Source organism: Limulus polyphemus, unplaced genomic scaffold (assembly GCF_000517525.1).
Source record: "Limulus polyphemus unplaced genomic scaffold, Limulus_polyphemus-2.1.2 Scaffold1111, whole genome shotgun sequence".
NCBI lineage: Eukaryota > Metazoa > Arthropoda > Merostomata > Xiphosura > Limulidae > Limulus > Limulus polyphemus.
Window position 1 is genome coordinate 171,201 of NW_013666721.1, and position 14,421 is coordinate 185,621.

Sequence of the window (14,421 nt, forward strand, 5' to 3'; positions counted from 1 at the left end):
TGTGGTAATCCAAAGTATCATATATCTTTCGCGGATGTGCTCTACTGTATATTTACTTCACATACCAAATTTCAAGGCAATCCATTTAGAAATACACGAGATATAAAATCTCCAATTTTGATTGAATTTCTTCCTATTTTTGTATTCGCACCGAAAGTACGGAAACTTATTTGACAGAAAAACATACTTAACTTTTATAGATTTGTTTAACAAATTTGAATAGATATTTATAACCTACAATTAGGTGTCAATTTTAATCTAAGTATAAGCCACGTGTGCAAAGTTATTCAACAAACACCGCTCAATTTTGATCAAAATTTTGCGCACGCCTACGCAACAACTCACATGAGCTTCAGATTCACCTAAGAGTAAAAGTGGATCGTTTTTAGTTTTTTGTCATATGTATTAAAGACAGTTGAGTTAGAACAGCAAAACTATATGGCGAAAATACGTGCAGACACATAAATATTAGTTAGGCCTAGCAAACTAGATTAACAGTTTCTAGCTAATGTTTTCAAAAGAATCATTTGGGTGGACGGGTATTATTCATTGCCAACGTTTAAGCAAAAATTTACGAAATTTTATGAAATTATCTTACTTAAAGAGCATTTGGCGTCACGAGATATTAGCTTAAGCAATTAGCATAAATAATGATTCTTGATACAGTTGTACTCAGGGTGATGACAAGAAACTGTTAATCTAGATTCCATGTAGTTACTATAAATGAAGTTTAGTGTCACTTTCTTACTTGCTGTGGTGTGTATTGACAAACAGTCATGATACCTAATCAAAAACACCTTAGGTATGTGAAAAAAAAGGTGTGACCAAAAAAGGATTGAGCTGGCGACTTAAAGGAATGAAATCAAAATTGGCGCTAAAATTGGTAGCTACACTTATAGCAAATATTCATTCATTAATTAGCTAAGCCGCGTAATTTTGTTTCACCCACCATCATGCTCCAAGTTGAACAAACGGGGGAGCGGTCAAATATCTCCATATCTGAAGCCAATCAGCATATTGAGTGCAATAATGTGTGAACTTATTGTTTTTTACCTGCACTGTGCACAATTACATCAAAAATGATCACCTCTACTCAGGTCATAATGAGCCACTCAATTTGAACATTACAATTTCTATTCCAGTACATTATGAATGATACGATTCATAGTGGTCAACAATGAAAGGAAACTGTGAGATTAGCCCTAATCAGCTGATGTATGTTACACCATCATATATTTAATTTGGTGACAAAACTTAGTTGTGTTATCTTCAATACTTCACAAATAAATTACACATTTATTAGTGTATTAATTAATACTATCATCGATGAGTTGGTGTTTATGAGATTAGTTGTACGTGGACTTTTATCACCAGAAAATCAGTTTGTTGTAAAAACAAAAGTATTAATCGTAAAATGTTTCAACCCGATGAGGAAGTTTTATCCGATACTTCCCTATTTGTTGTAAAAACAAAAGTATTAATCGTAAAATGTTTCAACCCGATGAGGAAGTTTTATCCGATACTTCCCTATGGAAATTAAATTCTGATTACAGTCTTCCCTTGAAAACGATAAAAAATTTATTGCATTTTTAGTGCAAATCTACTCAATCAGCTATCAGCACTTTATCTACCGCAAGGTTCGAACCCCGGATTTAAATTTTGTACGTCCGTAAACATAACGCTGACCCACCGGGGGATATACTTATAGAGACATAATACAAAATAATAATAATGCTATCGCTGATTCCTGTGATGTGTAATATTTTGTATTTTTGTGTATACAGAATAGTTACGTCAATTTTAATTCAAAATAGAAATATCTGAGGTTTTATTAAACAGTGATTTTCTATATCTTAAATTAGTAAATTATAAGGAATAAAAGCAATTATATTTTAAATAACTTTAATATATACTTGTTTAGTGACGTCTTTATTACGTATTATAAACATTAATATTATATATGAATATTGAATACGTTAAGTCAACACAAGAGTTCAGTAAATATTGGTATTTATTGTAACGTTGTCTTTTTTTCTGTAATAAATAAATAATGAGTATGTTAATGACGGTGGTTCCATAATAATCGATAATATTATGGTGACTGCATTACAAAGGGGAAATATACGTAAATTTATATAGTATGAAATTTAAAACACGTGGCTATGTGATGCGTCATGATTGGAGTTTCTTAGACTTTTGGCGCGTCTCACTTTTCTCTAAATGAGCTTTTTGATCTTATAGGGTTATTAATTATTGAGCAAGCCTTTATAAAGCATTATAAACCTAAGGCTCAGTCACAGGAGGACCACCGATATTTTTTTTAATCACCAAAACGGTTAAATCACATTTTTGTCCTGCAAGTTGTTTTAAATTGTTTTGGTGCTTGTTTAAACATAAATCTTCATTCAATATTTCGATAACATCAAAAAGAGAAGTCCTCCTCTGGATCAACCTTAGAATAATAATGCTTTACAAATGCTTGCTCAGTAATTAATAACTCTATAAGATCAAAAAGAGAATCGCAAATTTTGGAGAAAAAATTTGCAAAAAAAACAAAAAACTTGTCGCCAAATCAAGTTACCTAAAGAAAAAAGTAATATTTTTGGGTGGAAAAAGCGCCATTTTCTTCATTTTTTTATATTAATTTTGTAAAGAGGACAAGTTATTCAACCCACATAATGTTCAAATAGAACGTGTATAGATTTTCGTCATTAAAAACCTTAATTATTGGCTGAATAAATCAAAATTATATAGCTTTTTTTATATTAATTTTGTAAAGAGGACAATTCATTCAACCCACATAGTGTTCAAATAGAACGTGTATAGATTTTCGTCATTAAAAACCTTAATTATTGGCTGAATAAATCAAAATTATATAGCTTTTTTTTTAGTTTAATTTTTTTTCACCTCTAATGCATTGAACTTGATGATTACTTTTGTAATTCATATCGTATAGGTTCTACGATTTTTGTTCAACTTACATAAATACCTGAGATAAATGTTTTTGTATATATTCATTATACTCAACTGTTTGTGTCGTATACAATATAGAAATGATGGGCTATTAAATATTTAAACAAATGTGGATCACATTTCACAGCATTGGTATAATACGGAGATCCAAACAAATTAAATGATCACTTACTATTGTAGTTAACTGAGTTTCTCTTAAGCTGTATTAATTATGGTCATTGTAAAAAGCAACTGAAACTTATTGTTTACACAGAATCGGTGCCCGAAGAAGCAAGTAAACGTCTTAAAAGTATATAAGGTAAAGTAAGATTCGTTGTTAAGACTTTCAAACCAACTTACACAGATAAAAATCTTCGTATGAAAAAACAGGAACAGATTTGGAGAAGGAGTAATTAAGCACGGCCGTTCAGACAGACTCGGATAATGTTCACGAGGCTTGATTAAACCTCTATTTACAGACTTATTTTTATACAAGGGGGGCCTCGTATTGCATCTTGTTGAATAATTTTATGCTTTTTCCCTATCAAGAAGATTTAACGAAATCAATCATTCCCTGCGTAGAATAAGTAAGAATTCCAACAGTAATTAGGGAAATTATCTGCATTACCGATAGTATTTTTTGTATATGTTTTGTGCAACTTACATGTTAGTAGGGACCATTACTTTGTATCCAATCAAATCATGAACCCACTCGTAATTTTATGCGTAAATATTTGAAAAAAAAAGGTGTTTAAAGTGCAAATAAGACATGGAACTTACCTCCAGTCCTAGGTTTGAAAATGATATATTTATTTGCAAGACGGCCGGCCACGTAACGTTACATACATTTATGGTAGCAACAAAGAATATATCTTATCCCTTAGTCCTTCTACAGTACGTACGAAATATGCCTTGTCTATATAAAACTAATCACAGTTAAAAAATTATCATATATCATAATGACTTACAACAACCAATGTACGTTCTGCTTACATTGTGTTATACTTTTACTATGTCAGAATTACCTGTTACTCACAGATAAAAGAAAAAACTAGATATAAACACATAGAAAAAAAAAACAATTCCCAACTCAAAATTTTTACAAATTAATTGAACGTAGTTAATTTTACATGATAATTCTATCTAATCATTATCTATTAACAATAACAACGTACTTTTGAACAAGTAATATTTGAGGTTCTACTTACTCGCTTCTTTTCCAGAGGAAAGTGCAGAAGAGTGGCAGATAATCAGATAAACACTGAGTAATTGATGAATCATATTGATGCTCAGGACCACAAATGTCTTTCTTGCGTGGATGTTTATTATGATATGTACTAACTTCTATTACGTACGCTTTAGTCCATTGTTTAAAAGCTCAAACGCGCACTATATGCACGTGAGATAGTTTATTACAATTCAGTGAGCGCAAAAGATTCATGGGACTCCAAATAAACTATACCAAAAGCACACTTTGTTTGAATTAGGTATGCTATAGGTCTTTCTTGATATATTTCTTTGTTATGTTCCGATTGTTTTATTTTAACAAATTGTTAATTTCTGCTCTCAAAAAAATTGTTTTTCGTCCAAAGTAGTTTAAAACTATCATCATAACCCATGAAATCTTCTACTTTGTTTAAGGTTCCGAATCCGTAATTCTTCCCACACAGCGTGCAGTCACGACCGCCAATGATTCAAACAGAACGGCGCGAGCAGGTAGGCAGGAGTAGGTTTTTAAAAAATAAGAAGTTTCCAGTAAATACGATGGGCATTGCCATCTAGTGACGAAATAATCAAACACGCTCAAAGACGTACCTGTATTGAAAAATGTTTCGTACAGTGGTGATTTTGATATATTTTACTGAAACGGGGAAAAAAATTCAGTTTACCAATTTCAAATTGGAAGCACATAAGAAGCCTATATAAGAGTAATTAGCCTAAAACCATACCAACATATTTTACAGTCCTGCTGAGTAAGATTACATGGAGCAAACATTCGGCAATGAATATACGTTTTTATTTACTTATTTATCGAAAAATATAATACAATGTTTTTTTTTAAACAACGATTAACATTATTAAAGGTACAAAGTGTTATTCGTTGAGCTCTGTTTTTGGTTCCGTTTATTACTTAATGTATTATTTAGGTAATAATATATTTCTATAACGAATCTTGTTGAAACTGATAACCTGTCAGTGGAGGACGGATATTATTTTTCATTTATGGCGTGATCCATTCGAACAAAGACTTATGAATTTGTGTTTGTGAACAATGTCTATAAATAAAACGTCTTTATTTTATAATCTTTTGATACAAAAATGACGAAAAAAAAATAGAACGTAGGAAAGTGAGTTTACCCCACCTCGAAACATCTATAGTTAATAGATAGAAAAAAATCACCAATATTTCTACAATATTTGAATATTCTAATATACGCCCGTGCGTTCTTTTAGGAACGTTAAACGTACTGTGTTGCAGAAGGAACAGGTACAAAAAACACGTGATTTAGAATCCTCACCATTCTATAGTATCAGCATATAAAGAACAAACTTTAAGCAGCTTTATTCCTCCATGATTTTGTTGCGCAGGTGGGAGGATTATCCTGTCAAGTTTGTTCTTTATATAATTCAACTTTATTGGTATCTATCACACATTAGTTACATATTGTTTGAGACAGCCCCCCCCCCCCCCCAGTGGCACAGCGGCATGTCTGCGGACTTACAAAGTTAAAATCCGGGTTTTGATACTCGTGGTGGGCAGAGCAGAGATAGCCCATTGTTCAGCTTTGTGCTTAATTACAAACAAACAAACAGATTGGGACAGAAGATTCAAGCTAGGGAAAAATACTATAATATTCTATTGTCATAATTCTTATTTACTTTTCTTGTATAAAATTTGTTTCGGAAAATTCATACATTCCACAAGACAAACGATTTAACGACTTTTGTCGCATCAGGAAATTATATAACATTGATGTAATTATTGTCATTCTTGAGATTAAGTAAACGGTTTAACTTATACCTTTTAGAAAGATGATGCGAATTTGTTCGCACAAACTTTTCTATAATGTAAAGAGTTCTCTGCACGTGGATGATTGAGTTAATGAAGAAGATAAAGACCCCCGATCAGCCAGCAGAAGCAGAGATTTGTTGGAGGGCAGAATTGATTCGAACCCACGACCCTCAGATTGCGAGTCGAGCGCCCTAACCACCTGGCCATGCCGGGGCCCCAAAATTATTTATTGCAATGTTTATCAGGGGAATAAGCAAAGGATGTAAGTTAAAGATGAGAAAATTTAATACAAGTTTTTTTATGAAAACAACATTTGTCACTAAGTGAATGGTTTATTTTGGTAGATTTGTTTTTACGTACAACCCTTAAAATTGCGCCAAAATTAGGTCATCAATCGTGTGAGACCCTATGGTAGAAAACAAGAGCTTATGACATTATCTGATAGAACTGATCATCATGTTACATTTTGATATTACTAATAGTATTTAAAAAGTTATTTAATACCATTCTGTAGCAATGAAAGAGTATTTGATATGACTGTTTAGAGTTTTCTAACAAAGTCTATTTTTTATAATGCATTCATTCTCAAATCTATGTACGAAACTGAAATACAGTTAAGGTAAAATACAGACATTTTTAGCTTGAAACCTTAAAGCTATCCTGTCCACGCAACCTGTACGGATTCGATTTGGTAGGAGTATGGAAGATGATTAGTAAGAAGAAGAAGAGTACTTAGATAAAAATCTACATTTATAATAACATTTACAAATGAATTTTTCGTAATCTTTTTCCATAGATTAGTTTAAACCTAAATACTGCATAGAACGGACAAGAATCATGATAATGGTATATTGGTGTGTTTCCTACTTTACTGCCAAAGAAGCCTTTCCGAACAATATTAGAACCATTTCTTGTTCCTTTTTTTGCGGATTTTTCCAATAAGTATCCCCAAAATAAATAGTTCTAGTCTGTAGCTTTTTTTCGTCTAATAAAAAGAGAATAGTCAGAACACTGAAATCTGAAAATATGTTAATAATATCTAACAAAAAGAGGATAGGCTATACAATGAAATCTGAAAATACATTAATAATATCTAACAAAAAAGAGGATAGGTTACACAATGAAATCTGAAAATATATTAATACAAAAAAAAAGGATAATCAACACAATGAAATCTAAAAACATACTAATAATATCGTACAAAAAGAGGATAGTCAACACAATGAACTCTGAAAAATACATTAATAATATCTAACCAAAAGAGGATAGTCAACACAATGAAACCTGAAAATAGATTAATAATAACTAACAAAAAAGAGGATAGTCAACACAATGAAATCTGAAAACATATTAATAATATTTTACAAAAAGAGGATAGTCAACACAATGAACTCTGAAAAATACATTAATAATATCTAACCAAAAGAGGGTAGTCAACACAATGAATCTGAAAACATATTAATACAAAGAAAAGGATAGTCAACACAATAAATCTGAAAACATATTAATACAAAAAAAGGATAGTCAACACAATGAATCTGAAAACATATTAATACAAAAAAAGGATAGGCTACACAATGAAATCTGAAAATATATCAACAATATGCCTTAAGTATTTACTTGATATTTTACTTTATTAAGACAGTTTGGCATTCATTCATAGATACTATTATCAATGGAATGATATAGGTCCCGTTGTCACGCAGAGCCTTGAGATTCCGCATGAAGGAAACAGTAGTCTACAGGTGACATATACTCTGTTATTAAACTGAAGGTAAAATTCTGTTTTAGAAGTTTTGTACTGTGTGATTATTAGTTTCAGCAGCCTTTTGTCAAATAAATTTTAGTTTTGCACTTATTTCGGAATGTACATTTTTTAAATCGTCAACAAGTTTTGATACTCAGCACAATCATGAATTTTTTAGCCCTTTATTTAACGCGACGTATTCAATAAGAACTTAGTAGCCTTTTATTTGATAGTGCGTAGCAGATGTTTCAGTTCTTTACAATATCACCTGGTGTTGACATGCCTCAGAAGTGCAAAACAAAGTTGATCGTTCAAGTACATGAAATGACAACACGTAATGAGCTGGGTACACCTAAACAAAAACTGTTTTCGTAAGGCTGCTGCTGCCTTAAGGAAGGCTAATTAGGTATTACCATGAAATCACAAGATCATTATAACATCAAGCACGTAGATTAAAATAATTACAGAATTTTAATGAAGTTTTATCCTGTAGAAAGTTTCTTTAGGGCTGTAAAAACGTACTTTCTGGTAAAATGCTTCTGTTCGTGATTATGTTAGGAATTATACAAGTTAGTTGGAAGTGAAGATTATTAAAAGATAATTTTCTAGAACATAAAAAAAAGACTTAATTTAAGAATGTGCAATAAGCAATTTATGGTCTTAATATGAAACTAGAGCATAAAACTACAGGATAAAACGAGGTTATTACGAAGGTACACAATATTTAAATCTCCATACGTTTCGTATACTGTTTGATATGTTTTAGTATTGTTATAACTTTCTAGAACATAAAAAAAGACTTAATTTAAGAATGTGAAATAAGCAATTTATGGTCTTAATATGAAACTACAAGATAAAACGAGGTTATCACGAAGGTACACAATATTTAAATCTCCATACGTTTCGTATACTGTTTGATATGTTTTAGTATTGTTATAACTTTCTAGAACATAAAAAAGACTTAATTTAAGAATGTGCAATAAGCAATTTATGGTCTTAATATGAAACTACAGGATAAAACGAGGTTATCACGAAGGTACACAATATTTAAATCTCCATACGTTTCGTATACTGTTTGATATGTTTTAGTATTGTTATAGTTTGTTTCTGATATCTGAGTATTTTTATACTCATATTATATTCTAAGTTATACTGGGATTCTGTGAATTCTAACCTAATCCTATTAGTAAAGGAGGCTTTAGTCGCGAACTGTGATTGATTCGCCTGTATGGGTTTATCGAATAGCACAAAATCAAAATAGAAATGATATTTCTGTTATGTTTTAGGCTAGTTAATCGGTACTCCTAAATATGTTTTTGTGCTAAACTGAACAAACAAATTTTGGAGTATGATATATATGTGTATTGTGGAAACATTCTTGAATGAAATAAGCACAATAAAACCTGAATATTAAAGAACGTGAATCACGTGGGGTAGTTGTAAGGGGGATATCAGATGTACGAACTTCATTATTCAAATACCGCGAATTCGCGGTTACTGTTTATGCACAGATTAACTATGTAATTGTTAATATGAAGTCGTACTATTCTATGTTATGGTTTGTTTAGAAGGAAAAGGGGGATTGTTGTTGACTAGTGAACAAAATTAAGGCTTTAAGGCTTTTGCAGTTTAACTGCAAAGTTAGCGCGGCTTTTGTTGCCTACGTTGATAAGGACCTATACAATTTCCATCTCTATAGAAGTGAATTCAGGCGTTTACTTGTCGTTGATATTTGTCTACTATTGTGTGACTCTGGAATTTCAAGTCGTCAGAAGTCCGTCTTGGAGGCAAACAGCAGTACGTTTCATGTATTGTAATCGTTCATGTGTGTTAACACAAGATATACACGCTATTGTTCATTGCGCATAAATTAGTACTTTAAGAAAACCAGCAACGTTGTTACACACTGAAGGTTTAACAATAACAAGACCGTGAAGCTTACGACTTCTATAATTGAGAAATTCACGTACACGCTGAGTGACTCATTACACTGGTAGCCAGTCACGAGAGTAAATACTTTAAGGTAAAAAAACAACATCATTTATTCAGTGTGTGGTACCTCCAGATGTAAAAGACAATTTCTTTATTTTAGCCTTGCTACTATGATCGTTAAACCTAATTTTCAATCGTGTCACGTTTATAAATTAATTTATTATCTAACGAGTTTAAAGTTTCAAATACGTACAACGTCATGGAATCTCAATCGTAAATTACTCGAAAAAAAACTAAAATCATACCCAAAATACTTAAGTATGTTTTTTTGAATTTCGCTCAAAGCTACACGAGGGCTATTCGAACCCGTGACCCTCAGATTGGAAGTCGAGCACCCTAACCACTTGGCCATGCTGAGCCGAATGCTTAGTAACTTAAGTTTTCGTTCTCGGCGCATGGGTTGAGGTATTGGACCAATAATACACATCAGTCTGTAGTGAATTATAATATGTATTCCTTACAATGTTTCTTACATCAGTCTGTAGTGAATTATAATATGTATTCCTTACAATGTTTCTTACATCAGTCTGTAGTGAATTATAATATGTATTCCTTACAATGTTTCTTACACATCAATCTGTAGTGAATTATATGTATTCCTTACAATGTTTCTTACACATCAATCTGTAGTGAGTTATAATATGTATTCCTTACAAATTTTCTTACACATCAGTCTGTAGAGAATTATAATATGTATTCCTTACAACGTTTCTTACATCAGTCTGTAGTGAATTATAATATGTATTCCTTACAATATTTCTTACACATCAATCTGTAGTGAGTTATAACATGTATTCCTTACAATGTTTCTTACACATCAGTCTGTAGTGAATTATAATATGTATTCTTTACAACGTTTCTTACATCAGTCTGTAGTGAATTATAATATGTATTCCTTACAATGTTTCTTACACATCAATCTGTAGTGAATTATATGTATTCCTTACAATGTTTCTTACACATCAATCTGTAGTGAGTTATAATATGTATTCCTTGCAAATTTTCTTACACATCAGTCTGTAGTGAATTATAATATGTATTCCTTACAACGTTTTTTACACATCATTCTGTAGTGAGTTATAACATGTATTCCTTACAAAGTTTCTTACACATCAATCTGTAGTGAGTTATAACATGTATTCCTTACAACGTTTCTTACATCAATCTGTAGTGAGTTATAACATGTATTCCTTACAAAGTTTCTTACACATCAATCTGTAGTGAGTTATAATATGTACTCCTTGCAAATTTCTTACACATCAATCTGTAGTGAGTTATAATATGTATTCCTTACAAAGTTTCTTACACACCAGTCTGTAGTGAGTTATAATATGTATTCCTTACAAAGTTTCTTACACACCAGTCTGTAGTGAGTTATAATATGTATTCCTTACAAAGTTTCTTACACATCAGTCTGTTTCTGTTTTATCTATAAACGTCATCTTATGAATTGTTTCATCCCCAAACCTAATTATAATAAACTATTTATGGAGTAAATCCTCTCTTCTAAATAGTGCGCCAGGTGGTTAAATCGCTTGGCTCGCAATCTGAGGATTGCGGGTTCGAATCTCCCGTCCCACCAAACATGTTCGACTTTCAGCCGTGGGGGCGTTATATGTGATGGTCAATCTCACTAATCATTGATAAAAGCGTATCCCAAGAGTTGACGGTGGGTGGTGATGACTATCTGCCTTCTCTTTAGTTTTTCACTGCTAAATTAGGGAGTGGCTAGCGCAGATAGCCCTTGTGTAGCTTTGCGCGAAATTCAAACTAAACTAAAAATAATGCATTGTAACTGCAAGCACCAAAGGTTTATTTTCGACTGTTCTTAACTTAACAATTTTCAATTGAATGAACAAAATAAATTTCTCATATCTCTGCAATAATTTTAAATCAATTGTTTGATTCTAAATAGAAGGGTTAAAAAATATTCAAAAGTTTAAGGCACAACAATTGTTATCCTACCTTTAATTTTAACACCTTACCAAGAGTTCAGGGGAAAATGCAGCTGCATTGTAAGCAAATAGTTATTAGTCACGCTCTCTCTGTTAAAATGCGAACGAAGTGTATATACAATGGGTTTTTCTTACTTATACTTTTAAAAACTGATAATTAACTTCAGTCGTCCATAAGTGGTTAGTACGCATTGCCGTCAAATTTGGAGGTGTCGTAAACATCCCAAATAATCAACGGTGCTGAAGCAGAACGTTTCAGCCTCGTAAACATCCTAAATAATTAACAGTGCTGAAGCAGAACGTTTCGACCTTATAAGTCGTATTTATTCCCCACTTTATCACCGATAATCGCTAAATAGCTTTTAAGGTTCCGCTTCGAGTCAACAGGAAGGGGATTGGTGATCCTTAGTTTTCAGAACGTGCAGTTAGAGGTCGCTACGTATCTTTAATGACCTTCCGCCATGACTTACTCTATGGTGTCTACTTTAGAAATCACTGACATGTTAGATTTTCAACACCATTCCGTCATAGATACACCAACGTTAGTTTCCACTTTTTTTTATCTCTTTAGTTCCCAATATTCCAATAACTCTTCCAGTCTAATGGCGTAAAAGAAAACAATCTGGCTACAATATTGCGTAAGATATCACAGAATTATAACGAAACAACAGCTAAAATTCAAGCGGCCATTAACATAGCAACCCAAATCGCGTAAAAGAAAACAACCTGGCTACAATATTGCGTAATATATCACAGAATTATAACGAAACAACAGCTAAAATTCAAGCGGCCATTAACATAGCAACCCAAATCGCGTAAAAGAAAACAACCTGGCTACAATATTGCGTAAGATATTATCACAGAATTATAACGAAACAACAGCTAAAATTCAAGCGGCCATTAACATAGCAACCCAAATCGCGTAAAAGAAAACAACCTGGCTACAATATTGCGTAAGATATTATCACAGAATTATAACGAAACAACAGTTAAAATTCAAGCGGCCATTAACATAGCAAACCAGCAAATGGTCAAATCTGAAAAGGAAATGCGGATATAATGTTTTCCATAGTAGGTAACATGTGCAAAATAGCTTCCCTCTAGAATAATCATATATTTTCATATAATAAGTACTAATTAATGTCCATAAATAACTTTGATATTGCGTTCTGGTGTCATTTTCCAGATCGTATTAATTGTTTGTATTTTCAGTTATTTATGCATGGTATATTTAAATACTGAATGGACCTCAAAGAAATGTCGTCATCACAAGTATTATCCCGAGAGTTGACAAGATGTTTTCAGGTAATTATTAAATGCCTCTTCCCCAAGATTGTTGTCAAATTTAATTCGCTTATTAATTATAAATGCAGATGAAAGTATTTCTAATATTAAAAGGCTGTGCGTAGCACAAAGCTATACAATGAGCTATCTGTGCTCTGCCCACCACGGTATCGAAACCCGGTTTCTAACGTTGTAAGTCCGCAGACATACCACTGGAGGGCAATAAGTTCGTAAAAGAAAAAATATTAAATATTTTTTTCAAAAATGGTTTAGAATATTTTAGTTTTTATTTACGTTATAAGAAAAAAAAATTATAATATTTCTATTTTTTGTTTATAAATTTGGATTAAAATATTAATAGAAATTACAAATGAAATATTTAAGAAGAAAAAATACGTTAAACTATTAAGTTTAGTAACATAAAAATGTAGATCACTTTAGAGTTTACATATTTTAGTTAAAATCGCTTAACTTTTATAATAGTTTCTTGATAACAATTAATTATTAACTGTTTTAACGACAATTTATTGTGACTTTTTTTTACATTCTGAATTATAATTGATCACTGTTTAAAGTAACAAAATCATATAAGTTAATAGAATAAAATAGGTTTATTAATATAAAGTAAAAGAAAAATGTTCACAATTTAAATAAATTATTTATGAAATTTTCTATTATATTTCAAAACTTTTATCGATTGGTGGCGCATAAATATTTGCAGTAAGAAGTTTAAAACTATTTGAGATAGAACTTCAATAAATAAATATTCTTAAATAACTGAATAAAAACTGGATAAACTATCGACCCTTTACATATAAAAACAGTTATTCTTTACGTATCAATCCTTCCTATAACTCTTATATCATGGATGATCAACTATAGTTTTAGGATTTAATCAGGTTTCTGATAAAGATATATGATGTTTATATTACGATCGTTAAGAAATAAATACTCCCTGGATGCTATACTTATAAATGAAATACTTTTCATATTACAAAGACCTTAAACTTCTGTATCAGAAAACAGCTGCAATAAAAAAGATAGTACAAGAAACAACTATTACCTTACTGCTATCTCGCATTGTGATCAAGTTGAAAGGTTTCAAAGTCAAGGGAAATGGTATTATGTCAAACAACTAAATTAGAAATCTACTCTTTTCAATAATTATATATATTTTAAAACAAAGCCACATTGAGCTATCTGCGGTGTCTATCGAATCCTGGATTTTAGCGTTGTAAGTCCCTAAACTTATCACTGTCCCATCGGGGACCTTATTAATAACTGGGAATAGTCACATGTAATTAATTTCCTTTAAATACCCTATCATAGCCTAATTATTGGCGAGCATGTTATCCTTTTTCACATTATTATCAATTTATAAGATTGTCTAATGAAATGTTAGAAACTAGTCACATGTTATTCCTTTTCTTTCACTAACCTGTGATAGCCTAATTATTGGCGAGCATGTTATCCTTTTT

General features: G+C 31.5%; 1 protein-coding gene across 5 annotated transcripts in view; it reads right to left on the reverse strand.

Annotated features, from left to right (window-relative positions):
* LOC106462180 (nephrin-like) overlaps positions 1-4,629 on the reverse strand; it is a 96,913-nt gene extending 92,284 nt beyond the window's left edge. For 4 of the 5 annotated variants that reach the window (XM_022389369.1, XM_022389367.1, XM_022389365.1 and 1 more), the window contains exon 1: positions 4,161-4,629. In XM_022389369.1, coding sequence (XP_022245077.1) covers positions 4,161-4,233 — 73 coding nt within the window. In that variant the 5' untranslated portion in view covers positions 4,234-4,629. The remainder of the gene's footprint in view (positions 1-4,160) is intronic. The other variant, XM_022389366.1, reaches the window with a different exon arrangement.
* Positions 4,630-14,421: the final 9,792 nt, after the last annotated feature.